Source organism: Myodes glareolus, chromosome 18 (genome assembly GCF_982192425.1).
Source record: "Myodes glareolus chromosome 18, mMyoGla1.1, whole genome shotgun sequence".
NCBI classification, from domain to species: Eukaryota; Metazoa; Chordata; class Mammalia; order Rodentia; family Cricetidae; genus Myodes; species Myodes glareolus.
The window spans coordinates 35901214-35924375 of NC_142043.1; the positions used below are offsets into that span (position 1 = coordinate 35901214).

General features: G+C 42.7%; 1 protein-coding gene across 3 annotated transcripts in view; it reads right to left on the reverse strand.

Moving 5' to 3' along the window:
• The window catches only part of Mgat4a (alpha-1,3-mannosyl-glycoprotein 4-beta-N-acetylglucosaminyltransferase A), a 138977-nt gene that overhangs the window by 23792 nt on the left and 92023 nt on the right, over positions 1-23162 (reverse strand). For all 3 annotated transcript variants that reach the window (XM_085679532.2, XM_085679533.2, XM_085679531.2), the window contains exon 5: positions 21417-21550. In XM_085679532.2, coding sequence (XP_085535658.1) covers positions 21417-21550 — 134 coding nt within the window. The remainder of the gene's footprint in view (positions 1-21416; positions 21551-23162) is intronic.

Below are 23162 nucleotides of genomic sequence, written 5' to 3' on the forward strand. Positions count from 1 at the left end.
ACACATGTACACGTGTGGGGTGTGTGTGTGTGTGTGTGTGTGTGTGTGTGTTGCCCTTGGAGGCCAGAAGAGGGCATCAGATCCCCTGGAACTGGTGTTACAGATGTTTGTAAGTCATGGTGTGGGTGCTGGGAACTGAACTCATGTCCTCAAGAAGAGCAGCCGGTGCTCTTAGCTGCTGACCCATCTCTCCAGTCCCTTATTTCACTTTTAAAGCCAAACTCAAAGTGGCACAAATGATGAATCACACACTGAAAATGTCATTTTAACTTTTTAGACACTTGTTCTATGAAGCTGCACCTGTAAATGTCCTTAGGTACAAACTATTAGAGTAAGCAAATTTTTTTTTATTATTTTCAATCACTGAAGTTCAACTTACTAGAACATGACGCAATTCCTAGTTCTCCTGAAAATCCAAACTCTGAAGAAGTGAATGTGCACAGCAGCAGAAGTGGCCTTCTGCAGACAGAGATTCCAGTGCTCAGAACCATGAAACAAAACCGGGGCACAAGGTTTACCTTGCAGCTACCTGCCTGTTCAACCTGTGTTGCTCCTCTGGGCTTTCTCTCTTTTATTAAAAAAGGGGGGGGGTGGAAGAAACCTTAGAGACTATATTAAATAAACTTATATAATAAAAAGCAGCATGATATTGATACTGAGAACTCAAATCAGGAAGATAATAACAGTTAGAAATGAAGGTCATGTTTCAATTACAAGCAATTAAAAATCCAGGCTGAGGATATAGCTCAGTGGTAGAGTCTTTGTCTTAAATGAACCAAGCCCTAGGTTTGATCTACAAAAAACAAAACAACATTTGGACCTAGGGAGCTAAGTCCAGTGCTCCAATGTGGGACTCTATCTCCATCCATCACCAGATGAAGGTTCTATGGTGATATGCAAAATCTTCATCAGTATGGTTATGGGATGAGGCCAGTTCATGCACCCTCTCCTCTGCTGCCCAGGGAACAATCTGGGGATCTCTCCTTGGACCTGGGAATCCCTCTAGAATCAAGTCTCTTACAAACCCTAAAATGGCTCCCTTAGTTGAGATATTTACTTCCCTGCTCCCATATCCATCCTTCCTCCATCCCACCCATCCCATTCCCCCAAACTATCCCGAATCCTCCCCTTCTCCCTTCTCTCTACCCAACTCCCCTTACATCCACCCCCAACCCCCCATGCCCCCAAGTTTGCCTGGCAATCTTGTCTACTTCCAACATCCAGGAGGATAACTATATGAGCAAGGAAATCAGGATCACAAAGGGTGCGTCCACCCACTGAGACGGTGGGACTCATCTAACGGGAGCTCACCAAGGCCAGCTGGACTGGGAACGATGGAGCATGTGATCAAAATGGACACTCTGAACGTGGCTGGCAATGAAGGCTGACTGAGAAGCCAAGGACAATGGCATTGGGATTTAATTCTACTGCATGGACTAACTTTGTGGGAGCCTGGTTTGTTTGGATGTTCACCTTTAAAAACCTGTATGGATGGGGGAGGACCTTGGACTTCCCACGGGACAGGGAACCCTGACTGCTCTTAAGACTAGAGAGGGAGGGGGAGGTGGAGAGGGGGAGGAAAAGGGGAGGCGGGGAAGAGGTGGAAATTTTTAATAAATAAATAAAAAATAAAAACAACAACAAAACGAAAACTGAAAATCCAATATTCTTTTCTTAGTGAGGGTTACTATTGCTGTGATAAAACACCATGACCAAAATCCAACTGGGGAAGAAAGGCTTTATTTGGCTTACATGCCACATCATAGTTCGTCACTGAATATTCAGGCAGGAACCTGGAGGCAGGAGCTGATGCAGAAGCCACGGAGAGGGGTGCTTACTGGCTTGCACACCATGGGTTTGCTCATCCTGCTTTCTTACAGGAGCCAAGACTACCTACTCGGGCTGGTCCCATCCACAGTGGACTAGGCCCGCTCCCATCAATCACTAATTAAGAAAATGCCCTACTGGCTTGCCTACAGATTGATCTTATTGAGACATTTTCCTCAGCTGAGACTCCATCTGCTCCAGTACCTCTAGCTTGTGTTGAGTTGACAAAAACTAGCCAGCACAATTTTCTATCCATTAAAAATTAAGTGACAACTTAAATGTGGTCAACTATTAAGACAAATCAACGGTATATAAAATCTGACCAACGTTATGAAGGCAGTCATATATTTAACACTTATGAGTAAAAAGAAACAACTTAACACTGAAAGTAATAAGAAAATCTCATTAAAAACTAATATGCATTTTTGCCAAATTTAACTTTAATGTTGGCTAATGGAAATTTCAACTTTTATTAAGCTTAACGATTTAATAACAAAGTATCTGCCTAATCCCACATTCTTCAAACCCTTAAGAAAGAATTAGAGATACAGCACAGGACCAGAGACCAAACTGCTCTCCTCCACTTAGGCAAACCCAAATGTCAACTATCTGTTCTTAAATAATCACCCACAAGCTTTACCAAAGAGTATCTGAGTCTAGGATTTTGGAGACTGTAGCCAAACTTGGTTTGCAGACTACAAAATGCTTAGAAACATCCTGAAACCCAACTGATAAACACTCAATGAGGCAAAGTGATCTGCCTATCTAGCACAAAGGAATACAAAGATGCAACAGCCTGCCCTCTCCTCCCAGCAGGTTGATCTGAAGCAGAAAACCAGGAAGAATTGTGTGTGAACACTGTTATGTGCATTGTAAGTCAGTTTATGAGCAAAGGGATCCATACAGAATACGACACATCATCCTTACCTTACCTATTCACATACCTAGTAGTAGATTTGTAAACAACTGTGACTGGAGTCCTTTCATGCAAGAGAACCTTTCTAATACCTACTGGAGACTGGGAGGTGGAGTGGGACTGCACTGAAGAAAGCTCAACCTGTGATCAGTCTAGAAGCACTGGGCCACACTAGTCAAATCTTTCCAATGGGACTTCTCCTGGCCTCTCCCTCAGTGCTGGGGCAAGGCTGAGCACTCAAGAGTTGCTCACTGTAAGAACGTCATTTTGCCTAAGATTTTAAGTGTGTGGATATTTTGCCTGCATGTATGTCTGTGCACCATGTGCATGCCTGGTACCTGCAGGGGTCAGAAAAGGGCATCAGAGTCCTTAGAATTGGAACCATGGACGGCTGAGAACCATCATGTGGGTGCTGGGAATTGAATTCGGATCCTCTGCAAGAGGAGCCAGTGCTCTTAACCACTGAACTGTCTCTCTAGCTGCCTAAGATATTTTAAACAGTATGTGAAAACTGTAATAGAAGAGAAGGAATCAGTCAATTCTGTCAGCTGAAAACTGGGATGTGTATACTCCAGGAATGGGATGCTTGGACAGTTGGGAATTAAATAGGCATAAAAAGCAAAGACGGGCTGAAGATGGCTCAGTCAACAAGCACAAGGCCCAAAGACCCAATACCCAAATGGGGAGGAGGGACAATTATGGCAACACATACCCGAAATCCCAAGGCTGGGGATGAGGAGGACCCTGGGTCTCAACCAACAGTCAGACTAGTGAGCTCCAGGCTCAGTGTCTTTAAAAACACCAAGTGTGACAGAGAAAGACGCCGGGCTTTGACCTCTGACCTACACACGACTTTTAAGCCCAGGATTTTAGAGGCAGAGGCAGGTGGCTCTCTGTGAGTTAGAGATCATCTTAGTGTACAGAGTTCCAGGCCAGCTAGGGCTACATAGTGAAATCTTGTTGGGGGGGGGGGGGAAGGAAGAAAAGATACCAAGCAAACAAAACCAAAAAAACTCAGCCAGAGATATTTCTTCTAAATGTTGAACACAGATGAATCTTGAAGACACATTACATGAAAGAAATCCCAATGCAAAAGGACCACGTGTTGTACAACTGCACTGATAAGAAATATCCCAAAGGGAAAACTATGGGCCCACAAAGTAGATTAACAGCTGGCTCGGGCTGATGAGACACATGAACAGGTTTTCTTTTCAGGGCTGTGAAACTGTTCTTAAACACGCTGGCATGACGGCAGACCAGCTTGACTTAAGCGGATGGGCTGAACAGAACGTGAACCATGCACACAAAAGCAACGCATAAACAGTAAGAGACCCAGCATGCCATGCTGCACATACAGAGCTGAGGAAGGACAAGACCACTCCACTTCATCTGGGGGTAGATGTACAAAAGCTGAACACACACAAGGGTGGGCCTAAGAGGTGATGACATCAGCGGGAACCAGAAGTCTTCTCCACCAGGAAAATTTCAAATGGCAATCTCACAGACCCCACTATCTGGAGAACTACTTCAGTGTGTCCCTTCCTTTAACCCAAAGCCATATGAAGAGGATGCCCCTGGGTCACAACTCTCTAGAGGAAAAATCCAAATGCCCTAGCATCTTGAGACATGTCTCAGGAGGCCCACTCTAGGCTCATCAAACTCTAGCACCTATAGTTTGACAGAATCAAAGAATGTGAGGTCACTCTGTGGAACTGCCATCTGAAATACTTATCCAACAGCTGACATGGTAGCCCAGTCACAAAACTGAGCTGGTCACTGTCAGAAGTACCGAGGAAATTTTGCCGAGTCCCTAAAGAGCTGGTCTTCATGCTCAGCCTCAGAGCCCGCTCCAGTGGCCCTACCCCAGCAGAGAGACACGTGCCTCCACATGTCACTGACACTCAGTAGACATGCTTGCCATATGCAGTCAAAGCAGTGGCTCCCCTCAGCCAAAAAGCCTTCCAAAGACCCTGCCTGGGAGCAAGACTCTCAGCTCCACACTCTTACACAGCAGCTCAGGGCCACAGCTGTTTGAACTCAGACAGTATATACCAAACCACCCACAGCTGCACCCCGATGGAGAAGTCATCTTCAAGTGTGCGTTTCTAAGCACAGCCTCTCAACTGACTTATCCTGAGCAGCAGCTCTGCCTAACTCGGGATCTCAGCTTACATCTCTCTCCAGCTGCAGGTGACAATCAGTGTGATTATGAAAGCTTGGGCTACAAGTAGCCACACAACCAACCTGCAAGACACCTAAGCAGAGACTCGTAATTTTGTCCACAATGTCACCAGATAGATGGCTCTTCCAGAATAACACACTTGTCCCAAGAGTGTTTTATCCCTACTAAGCAACACCTATAAGGACCAGAAGAGGGAGCTGTTTCCCAAAACAACACCAGGGACAGAGGGATCAGGTGCATTTCCACTCCTCCCCCTCCCCCTGGCAAAGTCTACTACAGTTCCAACAGTGAACTCTAAAGAAACAGATCCATGAAACATGACGGAAGACGCTTCACAAGACTATGCAGAAATAAAATTGTCCGTGCCTGGTGATTCAGGTCTACAATTTTAGTTACTCTGGAGGCTGATAGTTCAATGCCTGCTTAAGCAACTCAGTAAGACTCTATCTGAAAACACTAAGTTAGAATCCCAGTGTATATGCCAACATCCATGCACTGGCAGAAGGGGTCACCAATGAATTCCAACCCAAACTATGAAAACTCCAAACAAAGGAAAATCTTGAAAGCAGGAAGAGATAAGAAATCTAGCACATGTGAAAGAATACAAATACAGTTATTGTAGACTTCATAGCAGGAACCCTACGAGTCAGGAAAATGAAGGAATATATCCAAAGAGCTGAGGGGGAAGAAATGACAACACCACCCTCCAAAACTGCCTCTCAGAAATTGGAGAAACGGGACTGGTAAGGAGGCTCAGTGGTAAAGCAACTAAGTTGCTGCCAACTTTGAGTTCAATTCCCAGAGAACAGGAGAAGCAACTCAGAGAAAGAGCACATCCCAGAAGTCATTCTCTGATCCCCACATGTGCAACAACAGCATGCGCATGCACACCTGTATCCCTACACAGCACAACTGTCCACACTTTATATGAAGGCATGGAGACAGAACCTAAGTTCAACTCTTTACAGGACTTGTTAGAATGAGTTCCTTAAATAAAAATAAAAGGTCTTGAATAATTAGGGGAGAGAGATGGCTCAGTGGTTACAAGTGCTGGCTGTTCTTCCACAGGACCCAACTGGGTTTGATTCCCAGCATCCACTTGGTGACTCACAACTGACTGGAGATCAGACACCTCTTTTGGCATCCTCAGGCACAAGGCACAGAAGTGGTACACAGACATCCTAGTAGGCAAAACAGCACAGAAGATATCAAAGAACAACCTCAGTGGTAAGCGGTCGCATTCAGCATTCTCCAGGGCTGTGCTGGCGTTTACAAAGCAACTCAGCCCTTAGTACAACATTTACTAACGACAGTGAGCGTAAGAGAGATAAACATCAGAAACAAAGTGCGGGAGGGAGGAAAGGAGCAGAGTTGTCTGAGCACAGCCAGTTTATCAGGTTGCTCCGTGTGCCTCACAGGAACTGCAAAGCAAAACTCTGTAGCAGAAGCAGGAAACAAAAATAGAAAGCATTCAAAGCACCCAGCTATATGAAACCACAAAGGAAGACACAAAGGACCAGCCGGACCAGAAAACCATGAGAAACACGGCAGAAAGAATCCTTACCTATCAGTGAGTGCTGGGAATGTGAATAGACTCAGGACTATAATGAGAAAGATTGAATTATCTCTCTCACACACATACACGTGCCAACAGTGTGCTGCCTCAATTTATCTTCAATTACAAACATAGAAAGTGAAGAGATTTAAAAGATGCTCCAGGCCATCTTGGAGGCCAGGAAAGACTAGGACCTATCTCTACTTTAGTAAACAACATAGGCTGGAATGAACTATCACTGAGGCAGAGGCAAGAAGATCTCTGAGTTGGAGGCCACCCTGCTCTACAGTGTGTAGGCTGCCAGGGTTACACAAAGAGAACCTGTCTCAAAAAAGCCCACTATCTAAGACGGAAAAGTATTTATGTCCCACATATATGCATAAACAGCATAAACAGATCTGAAGGGGGCAAGCAATTGCTCAGGTCAGCCACTGTGGCTGGTAAGCTCGGCTCTTGACTGTTCAGCTTGGACTCGTCTCCTAGCCTTAGGTATTTCCTCCATGCCGTGCCTGTGCGTCTTGACTTGGCAAAGGCCACAAGTGGTTATTTCTGTGTCAATGTCCTCCTTTCAGAACCCTCATCTGAGATTCTTTCCAACAGCTCAGTTTGGTCTTCTCCCTTCTGCGCTATGACGCAGAACGTGTCACCAGGTAGGAAGCTGGGGCTCGATGACATTTATTTCCGTGCCCAGGACAGCCCTACCCTGTGTAGTCTACTGTCCAGCGTCTCAGAACATCCATTCAGATATTTCCCTAGCTTTCTAGCTGCTTATGTCAGGAACTCCGCGGTGGCCAGAAACAGATGTTATTTTACATATTAAAGAACCAATGAGAATTCCAGAAAGATACTATGTATCTGGAATTATTCAGCAAAAAAAAAAACAAGGACAGACAATGTGTTCACAACTGGAGCTGAGAGTTTACGAGAAATCTTATTTCCTTGGATCTGAGACAAGAGTATTATTGCCCACATAATGTTTGATTTTTTTTTTTTACTTTAAATAAAGACAAACACAGGCCATAGTATTTTTGAGAGCTTTACTAGTTTCTAAAATGGTCAAGTGCTGTAACATAATGTGTCAGAAAGAGGAAGTTAAAAGGCTAGACAAAAGGAAAAGAGACTGTTTCTTCATTTCAAGTCCGTCTGTCCTAGCCTTTCTATCTCCTCCAGTGAACAGAAGACATCCCACACACTCCCCAGCACTCACTAGGTTCAACTCTGTTCCTAAACTGACCACATCTGGGGCCTCTTGGAACAGCCTAGTCTAAAACTCACCTGGATCATGACAAGGGTTTTGTCCTGACCAAAGCTGCCACTAAGAGCCTTTCAAAAGGCAAGTATGACATTCTCACCAAGGCAACCATGGTGCAATCATAAGAACACATCAGAGAGATTCAAGCTGAGACACTATCACACAGGAGACCAGAACTCATAAAAATAATCCAAATTCCTGAGGAGCTATCATAGAGAGAAGAAACCGCAGATTCAGGACGACTGGATGCAACCTGGGATGCAACAACATATGTGGAAACAGAGAACCGTAGCAGTAGCAACATGAAATCCAAATGAATCCACAGAGAGTACTGGGGCCAGTAGACTGGGCATGGTGGCACATGCCTTTAATCCCATCAGGGAAACAGAGACAGGTGAGAGACTCTGTGAGTTCAAGCCTAGTGAGTCTGCATAGTGAGAACTCACCACAAAAAAAAAAAAAAAAAAAAAAAAAAAAAAAAAAAAAAAAAAAAACAAGAAGAAAAGAAAGAAAAAAAGTATTGAGCCCCCAGGATGGTTCCATGGGTAAAAGCGCCACGCAAGTGACTACCAAGTATCTGGCTGTGCTCTGACCTCTGTGTGGATATAGAATGAAAACACACACTAAAACACACACAGAGAGAAGGGAACAGTGAGGGGGGGTGATTTTTAAAGTACGGCTGGACATGATGGCACACACCTTTAATCCCAGAACTCTGGGAGGCAGAGGCAGGCGGATGTCTGAGTTTGAGGCCAGCCTGGTGTACAGCCCTGAGTTCCAGGGCTACACAGAGAAACCGTGTGTGTGTGTGTGTGTGTGTGTGTGTGTGTGTGTGTGTGTGTTTAAAGAATATTACATTTTGTTAATTTCTTAATCTTAGTAACTATTGTAGCTACTTAAATTGCAGCATTATAGTGGGGGCTTTTTTGGGGGGCGGGGATTCTGAGACTACAGGTTTCTCTGTGTAGCTTTGCCTACCTTTGAACTCACTTTGTAGACCAGGATGGCCTTGAACTCACAGAGACCCGCCTGCCTCAGCCTCCTGAGTGCTGGGACTAAAGGCCACTACTGCCTGGCTCACCCTGTAATTCTTTAAAACCTTTCTTTAACTGTAAAATTCTTTCAAAATGAGAAGCTTTAAAAATGTCTTTTAAAAGTGTCAAGTGTCGGGCAGGAAAGATGGTGCAGCACTTAAGAGTACTGACTGTGCTAAAGGACCTGGCTTTTATTTCTAGCACCAACATGGTAGCTCAGAACCGTCTGTAACCCCAGTAATAGGAGATCCTTTGGCCTTGGAGGACACCAGGCACACACACGGCTCACAGACATATGTGCAGACAGAATTACATACACATACTTTTTTTTCTTAACAGGTATTTTTACCTATCAGATGTTATCTCTTCTTAAAATTCTCAAGGGGATTCCCATGAGGGAGCAACATTCAGCAAGACTAACTCCCAGCCTGAGTCAAGCTTTATTGGAACATGACCTCATCCCTTCATGTATGGATGACTTATGGCTACTTGCAGGCTAAAGATGGCAAGTTTAGCAGTTTTAACACAGACCACATGACTCACAAAACGGAAAATCTTTACCTTTGTCTATTTAAAAAAAAAAAATGCCAGCTCTCTTGACTTAAAGCAAAAGCAGAGCCCATGAAGATCTGGAGTCCTCTGTGCTCTTCCATCCTATTCTTCCTGGGCCACCCCTTCTGCTGAAGTCTAGCCACTCACGGCCCTCCTGAAACTGTTTCCTCAAACATCTCAGCAACGCTGCGGTCTTGGGCCCTTGCTCATATTGTTCGACGGCGCATGATTCAGGCCTTTGCCCAAATGACCTCACTGCTCCAATAAGCCTGCTTCACAGCAGCCATGTATTATCTCCCTTTCTTCCCCTCCCTGCCCTATTCATCTTTCATGGTGCTCATAAGCGTATGCCAAGCTCCACGAGTGAGCTGCGCCATCGTCTCTAGACATCTCAGTAGGAAGGTGTTATTTCCTTCACTGATGAACCTTTCACTTATCACCTCTTCAGAAAATACCTGTTGAATCGTGAACAAACTCTTGAGGAAAGGAAATAAATACATTTTCTCAATAACCATGTTTATGATTTATAACTAAAAAAGGGTTTAGCTGCTGGAAAGCGGCAGGCCAAGATACTACTGATGCCCCAGTATGGTAGGTCATGCACAATTTAGAATCCAGAACAGAACAAGAGCCAACTAGATCAGCACAGATAGAAAGCACTCAGGAAAACTGGGGACGCTCCAGCCACTGGCCTCCCTCCCCATCCACCCCCATGCAGGCTCCATTTTGCCACTCTATCTTTCCTCCTGATTCATGCTCTTAGCAGTCACATTTGACACCAGAGGCAACAGAACTGATCAACAAGTATCTTTATGAGTGAACTGAAACTTCCCTTAACAGCAAGGCAAATCACCCCTCACAGGGAAGCAGTTACCTCTGATGCTGGGGCTACACCACAGAGCAGGAGCAATCACCCCCCAGAAACCAGACTGCCCCCTCAAATGATGAGGGAGATGAGTTTCTCTGTAGTGCCTTGCAAAATCAGAACTGAGACAAAGATCTCAAAGACCACCAGCCTGAACCAGATTTCCTGTTGTCGAGTAAAAACTCCGCCTCATTTGTTTCTCTTCTCTACCAAATCTCCGAGTTCTGTCGGTCCCCAGGGGGACAGACTTGGGGTTCTGAACCCTTCAATTGTTCTGCTCCACACGGCCATGTTGACTGAGCAAAGTTCTTCCTGTTCTCATCAATGATCACCTGGATATGTGGCTGAGGCTAGCCCACTGGGACTCTGGAGCTGGGTGGGACATTAACCCTAAACTCTAGTAATTTTACCAACTTAGCCTATTAAACGTCTATATAAAAATACGTCACTTAAGCACAGAATCCATTTTCCCTAGGCACACACAGGACAGGGTAGCCAACCAACAGGTGCTGATAAGGTTGGGAGGGTCAGACACCAGACATACTATGCTATTTGACTACCAGGGGTTGAAAAGGAGATCAGTTAACAGCGGGAATAGTGGGAAATTATCAAATAGGTAAGAATGCTAAAAAATACATTTCTATATAACACATGGGTCAAGTAAAAAATTACACAGGGACTTAGAAAGTATTTTGATCTGAATGAAAAAAATTAAAGGGCATGTCAAAAGGAATGGATATAAAGGAGCTAGGGAGATACCTCAGCGGTTAAAGAGCACTCACTGACTGCTCTTGCAGAGGACCTCAGTTTGGTCCCTAGCACCCACGGCAGACAGCTCACAACAACCACCTGGAACTTCAGCTCCACAGACACCACACATATATGCACATTGTCATTCATAATGCTCTCTCTCTCTCTCTCTCTCTCTCTCTCTCTCTGGCACACACACACACACACACACACACACACACACACACACACAATCTTTAACCTTGAAAAAAGAAAGGTACTTGGTTATAGCCAAAGTGGTACTTAAAGAGAAGCTTACAGCTTTGAATTGTTTATATTACCAAAAGAAAAATCCCCAACCAACATTCATCTTTAAAACACAAAAAGTAGAAAAGTAATACTAAGAGACGTGTAGATATGAATGCCACAGAGAAAGAACAGAGTCACAGGGTCCGTTTCTTCTACATCTTCCAGACTGACAGAGCTCAAAGACCCAGGAGATCTCAGAAGCGAGGAAACGGGGGAAGACAGAGAAATGGAGCTGGGATGGAAAAGCACAGCCAGGAGAGTAACCAGCAGAGCAAACTGGAGAGTGTTACTGGACCATTCAGCAATATAAACATCTACTTAATGTTTCCATTAATCCAAAAAATTAATGTAATTAATTTATTATGTAAATTAATTATTATTTATCAATGTTTGTAATAAATCTATTAATATGTTGATATTTATAATATGTATATTATTGATTATTAATAATTAATTTATTAATTAATGTGATTGATTGATTTTGTAAACCAAAAAAGAGTGAACCAACGATACAGAAATATTCTTGTAAAAATCCCAGTTCAGGGGGTGATCTATCGTTATCCCCGGTACCTGCTTCAACACGGTATTTTAATAAATCCTTGTTCAACAAGAGAAATGAGAGTTGAGAAAATGTAACCACAGTGAGGGCCACAGTCTGGAGTGCTCCTGAGGTGTTTCAGGGGGAGAAGAGGTGAAAGACGCACAGGTAACTAACCCTGAGCTGAAAGCACACTCAGGCGTCTATCAGAGAAGCTTAGAAAGCTCTGGGGTGGTTAAGAGAATTAACAAGCTTTCCCACGTTCCTTCCTGGAAATCACACACCATGATCAGCAACACCACACGAGACCCACAGGCTTCGTTCTGAAATATTAACAACTGAAATTCTCAGGCTCAATAGGGGATCTGACTTTGTTTCGATAATCAGAGGTGACATAAAGAACTACAGAGACTAACTGAGTCTGCAGCAGGCTCTATGGCTTAAAGAGAAGTTGGTAAATCTGTTTATGTAAAATAATAAATTAAAATAATATAATTGATCTAGGACACATCTCTATCCCTTCACTCTCCCCCTCAGCCAGTATAGCCTAAAATCTAGTACCCTTCAATGACTCATAAAAATGGAAGCAAAACACAAAATAAGAAAAAAAGGGGGAAGAAATGAGTAGAATCAATAAAATAATTGAGAGAGGAGAGAGAACAGAGAGAGGGAAATGGAGGAAGAGGGGAAGCAAAAGAAACTCTCAAGCAATGACTTGACTATTAAGGAAAAGAATGAAGAAAACCACACTTAGCTGAAGCCACTGCCACTAGGAAGCAAGATTCAGCATCAGAAGCGACTGAAACAATTATTAAGGTGTTTGGAAACACAGAGCCTACAACATCTGAAGCAATCTTGAAAAAAAAAACTGCAGGACTAGACTTGATGGGTCGTCAATAATTCATGCAGATTTATAAGAAGTGGTGGAGCTCCAGCATGAGACTTAGCTCCAATCCAGATAATGAAAAAAACCCAGGGGGAAAAAGACCCACACTTACAGTCACTGTGTTTTCAATAAATCTACCAGAGAAGCCAAAGTGCTTTCTCAGCACAGAGAATTGCACTAATGAGTACCTGACAACAGGACCCTTTCACACTACCTCATACCTTAATGAAAGTTAGCTCAAGATGGGACACAATCAGAATGCACAAGTTAAAAGCATGACAGTGTGCAGGAGGAGTCTTTGCCATATATGCAAGGGTTCGCTAGCTCACAGAATGCAGTCACCATGGAAGAAATCTGCCCACCATGGCAGTATGAAGAAAATGGACAGACATTATTCAGAATGGGAAAAAATATTCAAACACAAATTTGACAAGAATGGTATCCATTTTCTATATTAAAGAACTTCTAACCAAATTTTTTTAAAAAAAATTCTATGAAATAGGGGAAAGATCTGGCAAACCCATCACAAAATGTACATTTTTATGAAATGGGTTAATGATAAAGGATGGGGTAGATGAAGTGAAATGTGACAAACAAACATACTAAACTCAAATGGAAGAGTCTAAGTGGTAAGTATGCAGGTACTTTGTGTAAAGATTTTTCAACTTTATGTCATGAATTTTTCACAAGAAAAAATTTAACATACTTTATGACATTAAAGACTTAGCTCCATAGGCCAAAAGAACATACTCTGTGCCAGGGAAATATGGCCTATAAGGCCTGAAACTGAAACTTACATTACAGCTGAATTACTGGGCTTTAAGAATAGAAAAAGAATAAATTGAACAACCAGGTAAAATATGGGTTTCATACACCAAAGAATGAGAAATATGAAAGAGTGTCTAGGTAACTTCAGCACTAGTACCCAAGAATACAAGAAGAAAGGAGGGTAGGGGGAAGGGAGGGGTAACTCAAAGTTTCTATATCCAGCTAAACTACAATGGCAGAAGAGATCGTTGTCCTATATTCACACTGAAGAATGAAGAATATAAGCACACCAAAGTGGACAAGGATGGAGAAAACTAAGCTAATCACCTCTGGAAAACAGCACTCTGGATACCATGAGGCTAGAGAAACAAAACAGAGGACAAATCAGGCACGCTCGTTCTGAGCATGTGCTAGTCTAGAGATCAGCTTTATGCTCATTTAACTTTGAAAACTAAGTAGACTTGTGAATCCTGACAACCAGGTTCTTCACTGTGGAGAAAAGGTTTAATTACTGAGTAATGAGGAAAGGCTAGAGTGGACCCTATGAGACTAGAGCCAGCAATACCATTAAAAACACAGGCTAGATGTATGACTTAATATACCCATAGAGGACCATAAAACTATACAGAAATGGGAGGATCTACACTGTAAGGGTGAGAAAAAACGGTCTCTCAGCTAATGAGCACATGCCAAATCAAGAGCTTGATAGTGTGTGTGCATGTGTGCTCCTCTAGATCTGGGTTTATCTGGGTACCTTTGTGTGCACGTGGGAACAGAAGACAAGGCTGCATCATCCTCAGAAATACGGCTTACCCACCTCCTGTGAGAGAGATTCTCTCACTACCCTGAAGCTCACAAATTAGGTGAGACTGGCTGGCCAGCAAATCCCAGGGATCCCCTGTCTCTGCCTCCCTATTGCTATGATTCCAAGTGTGTACCACCACACCTGGCATTTTTATGTGGGTTCTAGGGTCATGAACTCAGGTCCTCATGTTCATAAGGTATACAGTATACTGAATGAGCCATCCCCAAGGCCCCAGATTCTGATTTCTGAAACCCACCTTGAATACAAAGAAGCAGGTTCCTTCAAAAAGTGTTCAAAAATTCAGGGCCAGGAAAACACACGATTAGCTTAAAACTATTCTGATGCAACAAAGTGAAGGGAAACAGCTAGGGCACAGCAGGTGGAACAGCCCAATGGTCACAAACAGGACGCATGCACGACTTGACTAACCAGAGAAGGTTGTTATCTACAACTGAGTATAAGCAACTCCAAGTAACAAACAGAAAGATGACGGAACTAAAACACACACAGCAGTCATTTCTGCAGGGAGCCATGGGGTACTGAGTCAGCACTGACGTTCTGATGAGAAACAGGTCCTTTCCCTGATCTTAAAAGTCTTTCCTACCACAAGACAACGACCGAACACATAAAGAAGAACATCTTTACAGTAGAAAAGCCTGGCATATGCCAACTAAATACGCCACAGTAACTCGGCCAACTCTCACTTATAAATTGATCCGATTTGTCAGTTCCTGCCAACAGGCTGACTGCTGGCACTGTTAAAACAATTTATGTCAAAGGGTTTACAGATGGCACAAAGGCACACACCCTTATGTAAACCACGGACTGTGTACAACCGTCAAAAGACTAAACAGAAGCAAACTGTCTCCCGTGACGTCTGTGAAAACCATGGAACAGGAGTTCTCTTCTGTAGTGAAGAGCTGCGGGCAGGCCTGCTTTTCGCCTCACCCGGCTCCTGCACGGCTAGCTTAGCCCCAGAAATAATAACACATACGCTGTATTCATTTAAGCACTGCCTGGTCCATTATCTCTAGAGAGTTAGTTACTGACTAACTCTCATATCTTGATATTAACCCATTTCTAATAATCTGTGTAGCACCACGAGGTGGTGGCTTACCGGAAAAGATTCAGCATGCCTGACCTGGTGGCTGGCTCCATGGCTTCTGCCTCATAGCCCTCTTCCCAGCATTCTGTTCTCTTTACTCCGACTACCTAATTTTCTGTCCTATCAAGGGGCCAAGGCAGTCTCTTTATTGACCAATGAAAATAACACAATAGACAGATAACCCTCCTCCATCACTCTTCACTCAGTACTTCATGCTGACTGTGTTGTGTGCTCTCTACACACAACATGCTAAACTGGCTCTGGGATTGTAAAACATCAAATTCTACAGTTGGGACCTTAAAGATTAAAGGGAGGGATCTGAATGTTTCCAGGCAAATCACAAATGTGGACGGACAGGGTGACACGCTACCTAAGGCTCTTTCCAAAGCCCTGGCAATCATTACAGTTATCACCAACATCACCGCTTGTCAGTTATTCCGACTGCATCCTACCTGACACTGCCTAAAGAACCTATGCACTCTCTCCCACCCACCCATCAACATAGCCCTGTAACCCCACCGACTGCCTGCTCTGTTTGGTGGCAGTCTATAAAATTTAAGATTTTTGTCTTTTTTAAAAAAAAAAAAGACACCCCCCCCCATCACATAGGACATAGGATCTTAGCTGCAGCCAGCAGAAAGAGATTCTGCAGGAACAGCTAGAAAAAACGGTTTACTGAAAGATGGCTTGGATGAATGCATGGGGCTGTGGTTGGGTGGAGGAACCCAGAATAAGAAGATGAAGTGAGGAATCACAGAGCAAGGACTAAATTGCCACAAGACAAGGCCATCTACGTCACAGTCTGTCATCGGAATGACTATCTGATCCTTGTAACATGAGGGCTGGCCTCCCTTATATCTGATTTAAATATGTATTTACTTGGAGCAAAGGAGGGTACAATGGCGTTCTTGTGGAAGTCAGAGGATGGCTAGCAGGAATCTCTCTGTGCACCATGACGGTTTTGGGGACTGAATCAGGTCACCAGAGTTGGCGGCAAGCACCTTCACCTGCTGAGCCATCTCACTAATATGAACAGATCCTCTGTCCAGATGTCTTGCTAGATTTCCCTGTTACTTCCTTTGGGTTTTCTGGCAGCTGAAAATAAAGAGGCTCCTTTGCAAAGTACAGCATGAGAACAGTAAACCATAAAGCAAACGGCTGGCACTTTTAGTTTTCATAGCAAGGTGTAGACACTTCATTCCACCAGGGTTTATAGCTGGGGGATGCCCCAAATACAGGCATGAAAAACAGTTTGCTAAAACCCAGGGTACACTATGAGGAAATACTTGACCAAAATAATCTTGAGTGATAAAAATACAAGAATTAGTATGTGTGTGTGTGTGTATATATATATATATATACATACATACATACATATATGTGTGGTGTGTGTGTTAGTATATAGAATAAGAGCAAAAAAATACATAAAGTAATATGAGGCATATCGTTACCAAAAGATCATTATACTCTAAATGCTATAATTAAACACTAAGTTTAAAAAAAAAACTAAAAAAGTACCAACAATACTTGGGTCACACAAAGAATCCTCCAGAGCAACTGGAATCTGTTCCCCTCAAGCCCTCCTGAAGTTCTGAGCTGAGTGCCAGTGAACTCTAAATGAGGTGCCAGCATTCAGCCACATCTCCAGTATGCTGTAAATGTTTTATCATATGCCTAAAGGACTCAGGAGGTGAGATACTCAGAGAGGAACAAAGAACAAAGGCAATAGCTAATGATTACTCTCCCAAAGATAGGCTTCTTTTAGTTCTTTAAAGAAAATGGGGACTGGAGAGATGGATCAGTGGTTAAAAGCCCTGGCTGCTCTTCCAGAGGACCCAGGTTCAAATCTCAGCACCTGCACGGCAGCTTACAACTGCCTGTTAACACCAGTCCTAGGGGATCCAACTTCCTCTTCTGGCTTCCACTGAAAGCAGGCACGCTTTGTCTATGGCACCTAGACATAGACGCAGGCAAAATATCGATACACATAAAAATATTTTGATCTTCCTCTAGAGTCTAGCCAAGGAAGTATATAGTCCTCACCTCTCATCAAAGAAACTTCTCTTTGTAACAAAAGGAGACCATTACAGAAAACCACAACCACACAGCATTGTGGAGCCCAGCCCATCTACAATACAGCTCCTGCGCCTGAGCCTCAGGGAGTAGACCGTGAGATCCTGTCTCCTAGGTATGTCAAAAACTACACTCAAAGAGAAAGGCCCATCAGCGTGGCTACCTAAACATGAGCCAAACACAAAGACAACAACAGACATGCCAGAGAGGATGGGAGGAAAGACCACACAGCCTCAACCTTACACTAACTACCAGCCACTAAGGAATGCCAAGAGCAGGAGAAAATAGTCTTCCCCAGGGAAGAGCACACAATGTGGTATCCAATACCAAACGGTCAGCCAGCCCTAAAACATACATACAAGGAACATACAGACTGAGCAGGTTGTATTTATACATTTACACACACACACATGTGCATATAACAACAGCTAGTGAAAAAGTACATGAATTTGAAAGCGAACAAGGAAGGGTATAATGGGGGCAGGCACTGGAAGGAGGAAATTATCTAATTATAATCTCAAAAATAAAAATGATTTAAAAAAATAAAATGAATAAATGCTTTAAATTTTAAAAAGAAAGTAAATAAAAATACAAAGAACAAAAAGTGACAAGGGAAAAGACCACAGCCCTCAGTGACCTACATGAGTTTCCCATGCTCTAGTACTCTGCTTTGACTTACAAACAATATTATTTAGCCTTGGCTGGCTTTGAACTCCCAGCAATCCTCCTGCCTCAGTCTTCTGAGGCCCGGGTTTACAGGCACACTCCAACATGCCCAGCATCTCAAGCACTTTTTTCATTCTTAATCTCTCCTCACATATTTAAACTAAAGATAATGCATGTCTTCACAGAAATTCCTGATTTGCTTAAAAATATAGACACACACACACGTGTGTGTGTGTACATATGAACATATATTTTTCATATTTGCCTGTTAGTGCTGTCATTAATTTAAATGGGAAATCACGAGATAGCTTCCCAGAAGGTGATCAGCTGGGATGGAGGAAGAAGGGAGTAGAAAGGAAGAGGCAGTGTTCAAACGGAGTAATACACACAGAACAGAGAACACACAGATCTGTACAACATACTGGGCACGGGGCAATTAGCACTGCACACAGAGAACTCCCATGAGCATATGGGATACCTGGAAGAGCAGCAGCAGCTTCGGAGGTTAGACTAATTTAGATCTGGACAAACTGAGAGCTGCCTGTCTTAATTACTGTTCTCTTGCTGTGAAGAGACACCATGAGCAAGGCAGCTATTATAAGAGAAAGGATTTAACTGGGGGCTTGCTTACCATTGTTCAGAGGTTTAGTCCATTATCATGATGGCAGAAAGCAGGGCGACCTGCAGCCTTACCTTGGAGCAATGGTAGAGAACTACATTCTGAGCCACAGGCAGAAAGACAGACTCTGGGCTCAGCATGGGCTTTCTAAACCTCAAACTCCAACTCCAGTGACACACTTCTTCCAACAAGGCCGCACCTCTTAATCCTCTCAAACAGTGCCACTCCCTGGCAACTACGCATTTAAACCTAGGAGCCATGGAGGTCATTCTTATTCAAACAGCTACACTGCCCATTAGACATCTGGATGATGTTTATCAAGTAGGCAAGCAGAAACAGGTATTGAGGAAGAATCTGAAGCTATCCAGTTATCCTGTATAAATTATGGTCAAAACCACAGAAGATGTACCTGTTACCCATGCTTTATGGGCTCCGACGGAAACACTTCTAACTAACCCATGGAGACACAAGCACACCCAGCAATGATTCTGAATTGCCTAGTGGCTAAATCCAGTGAAACATTTCACTTCTGTTCACGACAGACTGGAAAGCACTAAAATTTTATGGAGATAGGTAGGCAAACACTGTCGTCCAAGAGGGCTAATCAGACATTGGAACGCTGCTAACACTATACAATAATAATATTCTCATTGTATATAAATGCCAACTTTGTAAAAATGTACCTGGCAGAAAGTGCCATCACCACATAATCCTGAGACTCAATGCATCTGCTAGCTATAAGAGTTTTACCAAGATATAATTTTTCTTACTTATTTCAGTAATGCGCACTGAGGAGTTTTATATACATGTTTATCTGCTTAAATATATTTCTGAAATTGCAAATGTTTGTACTAGATTGGTTTTTACAAGCACCATGCTGACTCAAAAGTGCACCTTCAATATAAATAGTCCTGCTTAGCTGCTTTCCAAAGGAGTAGTGCCCATCTCCAGGGGCAGACATACATAAATGACAAGAAAAAAAATCATAAAGAATACAAATAACCAAATAATCAAACTACTTCAAAGAGTTGATTTCCCTCGTATATGGAAGCTCCTTACAAATCAAAGCATAAAAAATAAGCAAAGCTTATAGAAAAACAATTATAAATCGAGTGGTCAGAATCTACACAAACCTACATTTAATCCATACAGTAAAGCAACCCAACTTAAATAAAAGCAAAGAATTACTTTGCAACCAGTCTCTAAACTGAGCTATTTTGGCAAAAACCAATGTGTTACTTTTTACCCATCAGATTAGAAAATCAAATTGCTCTATTTGCTTTTCTATTGCTATAATAACAATAAAACACTGACCAAAAGAAGCTCAAAGGAGGGTTTATTTGGTTTATGCTTCGAGGTCACAGACCATCAACAAGGGAAGTTAAGTCAGAACTCAAACGGGAACGGAAGCTGAAATCACACTGCTCTCTGGCTCATGGTCAAGCTTTCTAATGAAACCCAGAACCACTTGCATAGGGATGGTGCCACCCACAGAGGACTAGGCCATCCCACATCAGTTATCAACTCAAGATGGTCTGTCACAGATATGGCCGCAAACCATCTAGGCAATCCTTGAGGTTTCCTCTTCCCAGGCGACTCAAGGTTGTGTCAAGTTGACAATAAAAACCAGTTTTTAATATTTTAATAGTACCTGGAAAAAAGAAATGAGCTCTTTGACAGACTGCTAGGAGAGGAAGAGGCTCAACTTCTCCAGTGCATGTTGGTCACATCTGAATATTTTAATGTGTTTGGGTCCTGAGCCAGATTTAGAAATTAGTGTCAAGTCAGTCACTATACAGATACGCACTTTATTTACATACTTAATGTTGTTGCTGATCATTGCAGGAACTCTAAAAACTCACCTATACATCAGAAATTGAAAAAAATAATTCTGAAACCAGACGATGAAATATTTGGAAGACAGAAAAAAAGTCTTTTTTTGGCATAGAAAAATGTTCATAATGCAATAACATATACAGAATGACCCTCTGGTGTGTGTGTATGTATGTGTGTGTCTGTGTGTGTGTGTGCGTGTGTGTGTGTGTGTGTGTCGATATAGACATAGACATAGATATACAAGCCATAGGAAGAATTATTTAAGTTTTTAAAAACCAACATTTTATTTGTATGAAGAAAAATAGGCAAGTTTCACTGTATGACTGATTTTAGTAGCATGTGTGTGTTTACTTTGTCATTAAAACCATATTCAATTGAAAAGAAACAAACAACTCTGAAACAGTGGGACTTATAGGGAGGGGGAGGCAGAACTAGCAGGACACACTAAAGGTCTTCCCTTATAGGGAGAGTGACCTAGATCTCATCAGTGGCACAAAAACGCTTTGCCACTAAGCTGCACCTCCAGCCCTTCCCATTCCAAAATCCAATAAGGCAACACTTCCTCTGGGCAGTGGTTCTCACCCTAACACACTTCCTTATGACAGCATAGGGAACTGCAAAGTAGCTCCTAATACCTGCTTTAATACAGTTCCTCATGGTGTAGTGAACCCAGCCATAAAATTATATTGTTGTACTTCATACCTGGAACTTTGCTACTCTTCTAAATTATAACACAATAGCTGATACGCAGGACATCTGATATGCAACCTCCCCAAAGAGGTCGCAGCCCATAGGTTGAGAACTGCTGGTCTAAATGCTTATGCAAATGCACATGCAAATATTTGATTAGCAGCTTAATTCTCAGATCACATACGGTGAAAAATATAACAGGAAATTACCTCTCCAATGAAGACAACTATAACGCAGTCCAGCTTCTCTTCAGGATACAGATTATCAATAAGGGAATGAAGGGTTTCTACGAGGTAAGATTTAACTTCTCTCTTCACGGTAGGAATTCCCATTACTATTGAAACTGGAAAAAAAAAATACAGTAATTATGTAAAAAGATTTTATAATGACATTATAGGCAAACATATAGGAGTAATTGAGGAATTCGGTTTTAGAAAGAGAAAAGAGTAAAAGGAAACATCTACGGTGCTATAATTCTCTTCCCTGTGGCTAGGCCAGGGGTGTGTGCAAACACAACAGCAAATAACTGGTAATACCAACACAGCTGCAAACAGCACATTAGGCCACAAGTAAAGGTCAGAGACACTGACATATCTGTCACACAATGACAATGATCAGCAGCTCAAGGAGTCAAGGAGTCGTGCAAAGAAACAACAGGCACATACAGTCTGGGGACACGTCACAAAGTAACTAGCCAGCACTCTCTCCAGTGCCAAGAACTGCTCCAGACAGAAAAGACTAACGAGACTACATGACGAGACTAAAGAGAAGACATGACGAAGTCACAATGTAATGGAACATGGGATCCTGGGTCAGAAGAGAAAAATGAGCACGGTAAACTCTCGAGTGAGAACCATGACTCATTAGCAGTATGGTAGCAGTGTGAACTTCCTGCCTTGGGTCCCGGTGCTGTGAGTATAGGTGGGCTATCTGAGGGTGCCGGGTCCTCGGCTGGCAGAGAGGTTGGTGAACCTCAGGTGTGTGCGACACATAAAAGGTTCCAAGATTATAGTTTCCACTATACTGCTTGTGAATGCACACTGGAGCCTTCCTGCAGTCGGCGCTATCAGGAGGTCCTCCCGGGGTCCCTAAGCAAGTATCGTGTTTACTGTAGTTAACTGCTGATTTATAATCACATGCAATCTTATAGGTTCTTCCTCGTGGGCAACTGAGAGAATTCAGCACTGTGATCCTAACCCCATTTTTTTTTTCATTTTGTCACACAATTTTATCTGGCTCAGTGACTTGAGGGATTTCACATATTATATCACAGAACTGATTGAATCTCAAAGTCTTTTTTTAAAAAATTGTATCTTGAAAATGGAAAGATGGTTCAGAAGTTAAGAGCACTGGCTGCTCTTCCAAAGGTCCTGAATTCAATGCTCAGCAACCACATGGTGGCTCACAACCATCTATAATGAGATCTGGTACCCTCTGCTGGCATGCAGGCATACATGAAGGCAGAACACTATTTGCATAATAAATTTTTAATTTTTTTTATAATTGTATCTTAAAGTCTTAAAGCATTAATATTCTAAGTATTATACATACACCACAGCAAATAATTAAATATTAAAAATAATTCTAAACCAGATGTGCTGTCACACACCTTTAATCCCAGCACTCAAGAGGCAGAGACAGGCAGATCTCCGTGAGTTTGAGGTCAGCCGAGCTCCAGAAAAGTCAGGACTACATAGAGAGTCCCTGTCTCAAACACAACAAAAATGAAACTTAATCATGGGACAATTTACTGGAGATGCTAAGAAATACTTAAGACTTCTAAAGCTGAAAAGGAAGCTTAAAGACTACAGATCTACCTTCACTATTCTGCAAGTGATGATCAAGGGGTAAAAGGAACTGCCCCTGCGGTCCCTCTCCTCCACTCTAGAGATAAACCGTTCTGCACCTATTTTAAACACAAGGCAATATTCCAGGTGTTAGGCATAAAACAGGAA